General features: G+C 49.2%; 1 protein-coding gene across 3 annotated transcripts in view; it reads right to left on the bottom strand.

The window, feature by feature from the left end:
• Zc3hav1 (zinc finger CCCH-type containing, antiviral 1) overlaps positions 1-2230 on the bottom strand; it is a 66624-nt gene extending 64394 nt beyond the window's left edge. For all 3 annotated transcript variants that reach the window (XM_023712867.1, XM_023712868.1, XM_023712869.1), the window contains exon 1: positions 980-2230. In XM_023712867.1, coding sequence (XP_023568635.1) covers positions 980-1287 — 308 coding nt within the window. In that variant the 5' untranslated portion in view covers positions 1288-2230. The remainder of the gene's footprint in view (positions 1-979) is intronic.
• Positions 2231-7296: the final 5066 nt, after the last annotated feature.

Raw genomic sequence — 7296 nt, 5'->3', positions numbered from 1 at the left:
GTGCCTGGCAAGCACAGAGTCCTGAGTTCAATCCCCCTTATCACTAAAAATAAAAATAAAAAAGGAGCTGCCGATGTAGCTCAGGGCTGAGGCCATGGAGTCAATCCACACTACTGAAAAAAAAAAAAAAAAAAAAAAAAAAAAAAAAAACGAAAACGAGATACTTTAATTATTTGGTTTTGTTTTGTTGTACTAGGGATTGGGTGGAGACACATCGGGTGGCGGGATTCCGACGACCAGTCTAGGCAGCGGGCAGGCCTTTGAAAGTCATCTAGGTAGACACGACAGATGAAACCAAGGGAGTGCGCTGGGTCCCATCAGTATTTACGAGGCAAAAACAGAGCCCGTGTGGACGCAGGCAGATGTAGATGCTTTGCGATAAACAAGTTGCGTTATTTCACCCCACCGCGTTGTCCCAGGAAGGAGTGGCCAGGGATGCGGGCCACGCACCGACATGGGAGGGAAGGAGGGAGGGAGGGAGGGAGGGAGTAAAGCGACACATCTTCGGTGGCCATTCTGGCCCCGGGGTTAAGGCTCATGCCCGAGACGCGCCAAACCAGAGGTCAGGCGAGCGCGGGGCGGCGGGAGCCCGCAGAACCCAGCGCCCGCGCGTGAAGCGCCTCGGGTACCCACGAGGTCAGGGAGGGCGCTCCACGTCCAGGGGCCGCGACAGGAGCCAGGGAGTCTCAAGATTTTAGGGGTGGAGGTTTTGGAGGTCTCCCAGCCCGAAAACCCGCCTCGAACTTCTCCCTTCTCCAGGCCGTGGGCACCCCGAAAGTACTTTATTCTTAAGATTCTCACGGGCGGGGAGAAGGAGATAGGGGATCCGGGACCCCGCCGCCAGAGTCGCCCGGGCCGCGCTCCAGGCCGGGACCAGCGCTGGGGTCTCGGAGCGGCTCTCCAGGGGGCGCCCCCAGCCCCGGCCGCCCCCTGCAGGGCCCCGGGCGCCACCCCCACCCCCACCCCCCAGCGCACTCACCGCTCGGAGTCCGAGTAGTGGCATCGGCCCAGCAGGTTGAGCTTGCAGAGGTGCAGGTTTTCGCAGGGTCTGTCGCAGAACTTGCGACGGCAGACGCGGGCTCGGGTGGTGGCCACCACCGAGCGGGTGACGCCGGCCCTGTCCCCAGTCTCCAGCACCAAGAAGCGGTCGGGCCCGGCGTCCTTGAGCACCTCCAGGAGCTGCGCCTCGGAGAGCTCGATCTTGCCGAGCAGCGCTTCCAGGCTGAGGCGGCCGCCGTGGGCGCACAGGATCTTGGTGATGAAGCAGCAGACCGTCGGGTCCGCCATGGCGCGCGAGAATCGAAACTTAGGCGGCCCCGGGCGGCGCCTCGGCAGAGCTCAGCGCTTTCGCTTTCCTACTCGCCTCTAGGGCCCAGAAGCCAAGTCGCACCGACGGGGTCCTGGAGTCCGACTGAGAAGTCAGCGGCGATGGCGAGCGGGTGGAAAGGAAGGCAGCAGGCGCTAGCAAATCCGCGGCGACCACGGCACTGCTCCCGCAGGCGCCACCCCTGCCTGGACTCCGGGACCGACGAGGGTGAGGCTACCCGCTGAGCGTGCGACGCTGCGAGGAAAGAAGAGGAAGTAAGAGTGATCTTGGGGCTCTGGTGGAGGCTTTTATACCCAGCCCTGGAAGAGGCGAGTGACGTGCGTCGGGGGCCACTGGGCGTCCTCTCGCTCTTTGCCCCACCCAGCCAGAAAAAGCTGACCCCGGGCGCGCAGCCTCCAGTGCGGGCGAATCTTCGCGAACATCCCACGGCTTCGAGATCGTTTCCTCGCCGCCCACTTGGGGCAATGTCTTGAGCAAACATGTACGGCCATCAGACGGAACCGGGGTGTCACCCTGGGTTCCCCAAATCTGGACCCCGCGCCCCAGATCGCGATCTGCCTGGTCTAGATCGCTGTGCACTTCCTTCCGCGCCTCAGATCCCTCTTAAGATCAGCGATGGTTTCTCTCTTTTACTTTCTCGGGAGCTTTGTGAAGAACCACTTCTTAGCCCATTCTGGGCTGCCCCAAACCACTGCCTGATAGCTAAAATTCACAAGCGGGCAAGTTTAAACGCATCCCACGATTTCAGACGGCCCCTTACCACGTCCCGACTTGGCCAAAAGATTATTTGTGAGTGAGAACATGTAAGCTTCAGAAGATGCAGGAAGAAGTTCAATCTGACATTCTTGTATCTAACTAACGCCTCCCTGAAACACAGTGCGAGCGCGCACGGGCACACACACAAACACGCGCACACACACACACACACACACACACTCATATACCTCGCTAGCTAGCAATGTCCTGTCCATTCAGCCACTAAGAAGAGGAATTGTTGCATTTACATTAGCAACAAAAAAGGGTGGAAACTTCCATCCAGGCTCACTGAAAGCCTAAATACTACTCAACCCTTTGTTGTTGTTGTCGTTAAATTGAGATATACAAATCTTTATTTTGAGCTATTTCATGAGTTCTCCCTCACTGAAAGCTCCTGAGTGCACTCATGAATAAACTGGTGTTTCATTCTGTTAATTTATTTTAAGATATTTGAAAATCCCCAAACTTTGAACTCCAAGTTGGAAAAGAAAAAAAAAAAAAAAAAAAAAAAAGGATTTCCTCCCAACACACTAAAATATAACAAATAGATCATTAAATGTACAGGAGGGCTGGGGATTTAGCTCAGTGGTGCAGTGGGCTGGCAAGCTTGAGACTGTGAGTTCAATTCCCAGTACCTAAAAAACAATAAACTAAAATATACAGATTTCCTTATAGGATTTTTTTTTTTTTTTTTTTTTAGAAAGAGTCTCACTATGTAGTTCAGGCTGGCCTAGGGCTCACTTTATAGCTCAGGCTGGTCTTGAACTCACAACAATCCTCCTGCCTTGGCCTGGTAAGTGCTGAGATACAGGTATGCACCACCACTCCCATAAAGAATAAATGTATTTTTTAAGAAGTAATAAAAAATAAAGAAATAATAAAATTCGTGATCTGGGCTGCAGCTCACAGGTAGGGTGCTTGCCTAGCAGGTATAAGGCCCTGTTAAATCCTTAATGCAATAATAATCAGTACAGTTAGAAAGGATGGAGCTGAAAGAGTCACTCTCTTCCCTCTGTTTAATTTTTAAGAGTCCCTAGGCTCATTTCTGCTTCCACTGTCCTAAGAGAGGTGTAAAATAAAATAACATAAACCCAGGAGATCTCTGATGCTCCAGGCGAGAGCATGCCTATTGGATCTTCTAGCCTAACATCCAGTCATGCTCACCCTAGTCCCACCTCAGTACGGGTTCATAAATAAGTACTACATCTCATAAAATTAAGATCAGAGTGAATTCTGGGCTGTACACGTGTGCTGAGAGCTCCTAAGATAACGCCGCACCCTGTCAAGCATTCCTGTCAGTCACACCTAATGATTCAGGGGGAGGCCCCTAAGGGGAGGCCCCTGGCCTTTAAATTCCAAAAGCCTGGTTTTATCTACATGCTGCTGTTGCTGCTGCAGCCAGCTGAGTCTCTTTTGTTACCCTGGCACTTTTTCTATCTCTGCCATGTCTTTTGTTGTCATGGACCTGCCCTGAGCACAACTTCCCAGGATCTTCAATAGATGTAACTGCTCGCTTCTTACTACTGGGTGTACACTGGTAATTCTTTCCTGATCATACACAACAGCTTGAACTACATTGGCCCGGCCCATGGCAATAACACTAACAATTACTGTAATAATAATGTAATAGAGACCGGGCGTGGTGGTGCACACCTGTAATCCTGATGCTGGGGAAGCTGAAAACAGAAGGATCACTACAAGGCCGAGTTGTGTAGTGAGAACCTGTACCAAACACAAAAAAAAAATGATGATGATGACGATGATGTAATATGTTAGCAATGGCCCTTGGAATGAAAATCAAAACTGAAGCAAGGACTTTCAGCCGAAAGATTTTCGTTAAAAGTAAGAGAAAATATAGGCAAGCATACCTCTGCCAAAGATCAAGCTGGTCCAGTCACAAAGAAAGTAAGAACAAAGAGGGAAAGTGCTCCAGCTCAAGTAGCTGGAGGGGACACGCTCTGATGTAGGGTTTAGACTGGCTCATCCACAAATGCAGGAGGCCAGCTTTTAAGGACTCAATGAAGTGCATCAGGGCCAGGTCGATCATTATCGGGCTTGTTTTGAATCTTCCAGGCTTGAGGGGTGATTCCATTCCCATGAAAGGAAGGTTTCTGCTTGGGTCAGTGAGTCACGTGAGGCTCTGCCTTTCTTGGAATTCAAGTGACCACAGGTTTAGGACAATGGCTGGAGACTTCTAAGCAGTCACTGCATTGCTAGGAGGGGGTCTGGAACTGAACGTGGTAAACATTGCTGATGACCAGAAGTTCCTGTGAATCCCGAAAGTTCCATCAGTTACTCTTATTGCAGTGTCCTCTGTCTTGAAGGGAATGGCACCGGTTAGGCAGATTTACAGCTAGTAAACTCTGTGCTGCTCACTTTTAGATAGACTCCTTAAATGACTAACAAACTTATAGGCAGAGCTAAGAAGAATTTGACCCTGAGTTTTACAAAATAGAGGTCAAGCTTTGTTCTGCTTACTGTCACCTATTGGCAATTGTAGATCTGGGTGAGCAGTCAGGTGTTTTAGAAAAAAAAAAAAAACTGCTCTTAAGTAGTCTGAATGGTGCAAACACAAATACAATCAGTGCTTTAATGGGTAAGTGATTTGTCCTTTGTCCCTATGATGGTCTTTATGCCATGACCATGTCAACAATAATAGTAATAACAACAACAAACTAATGGCCAAATAACATTCTTTGAAAACATAATGGTACTTCAGTGTGGTGATTGATGGGAAATGAATGAATCTCTCAGGAATAGGGTACTGTGGTAAGAAAACCAGCCAAACCTGGGGCCCTCCTAACATCCTCTGACTTGTTGTTGCCTCTGGCTGATGTATCTTTAATCCACTTGGCCTTGTTTGTGGTCTGACAGGTTCCCAGGGACCTTGTAATATCAAATTGATTAAGTTTAATGTGTTTGTTGGCTAGCTGACTTTAGACAGTCCACTAGGCATGCGCAGAAGTCTAAGAAACAGTCCCTGCACTCAAAGAGCACTGGGATCTGTGGCTAACGCAGTAGGGGGTTTAAGAGTACAGAGTCCTGGTGAGAGAGAGTGCTTGGAAGCACAGAGACAACTCCTTCCTACTTACAGTCACGTCAAACACTTGGCATTGTAGGAAGGAAAGACAAAGGAGACATTCAGGGAATTTTCGAAATAGGTGTTGTCACAGCCCAGCTTCTTCAGAGAGAGACACTGACAAGGAATTTGGAATGCAGAGTTTCTGGTTGCAACATCGAAATCAAAGGAGAAGACATGGTGGGACTAGGGAGCAGCCACATGTCCATGCACACGTGACAAAGTCTTCAGCAGCCCACTAGGGAGCTCTGGAGCTGGAGTGCAACCATGGTCAGAAAAGGCGAGGCCCTTGTACTACACTGGCTTGCTGTCATTGGTGTGGGGGGGGGGCACCAGAGGAGAGTAGGACTGTAGCTGCAAGCTGGGGACAGATCCAGAAGAGCTGAAGCTGTGTGTTACCAGCTTAGCATGCTCCTGCAAGCTGAAGCTGGGCAGTGAGCCTTGGCTTGAAAGGCAACCTGAAAGACACTTGTGTGAGCTGTAGTCTATCCCCTCATCACATGGATGCCTTTCTGCGTTTGAATGCAGGAAATAGTGACTTTCACAACTGTTCCTCTTATAAGAGAATTTAGAAGAAGGAAGTTAGTAGTTGTACAGAGCCCTTTCTGGTTCTCATCTTGAGCCAGGAAGTTTATATTGGTAATTCCATGAGTAAGTTATTGGACTCGCGTCAAGTTAATTCCAATCTACCACATCCAGAGCAACCCATGGCAAGAGCAAAGACATTGAAGCATATTTGTAGTTATGGGAGCCAAGGGGTCTTAAGTCCAGCCACGGTGATGGCTATCCAAAGAAGAGGCCTCAACCCAGGGCCAAACCTGGGTTTTATTCAGTCATGAAGGAGTGGCTTGAGGATGAATGACTGAGAATGGCAGAAAGTAGGTGAGTACTGTGAGCTGGGCTAGAAGGAGGCCTGTATTTACTTCTGCGATATGCAGAGAGAATGATATGCAGAGAATAATCTGCATTATACAATTGAGATAGTATCTAATGTTTTGGGGGCTGGTGCTTCAGCTCTGATGTGTAATCTTTCAAGCCCCAAGAAGTCATAGCCTCTATCTCAAGTCTCAATCCTAGCCAACAGCATGGAGCACTGGCTGTTCTTCCCATTGACTCAACCTGGCTCATATTAAAGAGCTGCAGGTGGGGGTTTCTGGGGAAGCATGGGTGCCATCTTTAGCAGCACCTTGGCTAGAACAATGTGCATCACTTAAAGCCAACTGAAGGGATAAGGAAAAGTCCGAGCCAGCACTGTACATATCAATACGTGGAAATAGGATCAAGCACAGCCAAAATGGAGACAATTGCTCTTCTTTCAAGGTGAGTCACCCAGGTGGTCCCCCACAAGTGGTATGGCCCCTGTCATTGCAATTGGCCTCAAGAACACAGCTGGTCCTCATCATATACCTCCATGATCTAGTCAAACCCCATCTCACACTTGGCTTCAACCTCTGCCAACCTCAGAAGCTTACTAGGTCACACATCTCAGTCTTCATTCCTGAAGGGCCTGAACACATTCTCCAGCTGGGGTTGCTGCTGTTGTCCATTCTCAGTCATGTCTGGGTAATGGGGAGACCAAGAGATATCCAAGCAAATCACTGGAATTCCCTACATATTCCACCCTGCCCCACTGGGTACCAGCAACCCTAGCCCCTTTTGCTGATGAGCATCAAGTGATTCTCACAAGATGGCTATTCCTTTACCTACATGCTGGTTTCTTAAAATACTTTGGAATAAGACAATAGGAAAAAAAAATGGCTTAAGAACCTGGAAGGAATCATCAAGAACTCACTTTTTTTTTTTTTTTTTTCCAGAACCGGGGATTGAACTCAGGACCTTGCGCTTGCCAAGCAAGCGCTTATTCTACTGAGCTATCTCCCCAGCCCAAGAATGCACATTTTGAAGACTCAAAGTTATTGCTAAAGTAAAAGACTGTCTTGAGAAGAGAGCGCCAGGGCACCCTGATGAAGGGTCTCCAGGGGCTTTAACTCCCCAGATTTCAATTTACCTTGTTCAGATTTACCTTGCTCAGTAGGTTCTCAGATACCTCTGTAACCACTAACAAGGTGCAACAGAGCATGGCTACTGAGCCAGGTGGCATCAGGCCTCGGCTGGTTTTATGTGCATGGAGAAT

The sequence above is a fragment of the Octodon degus genome, unplaced genomic scaffold, assembly GCF_000260255.1.
Source record: "Octodon degus isolate 3935 unplaced genomic scaffold, OctDeg1.0 scaffold00027, whole genome shotgun sequence".
Taxonomy (NCBI): domain Eukaryota; kingdom Metazoa; phylum Chordata; class Mammalia; order Rodentia; family Octodontidae; genus Octodon; species Octodon degus.
The sequence above is the reverse complement of the archived record's forward strand: the minus strand, read 5'-3'. Positions and strand labels throughout refer to the sequence as shown.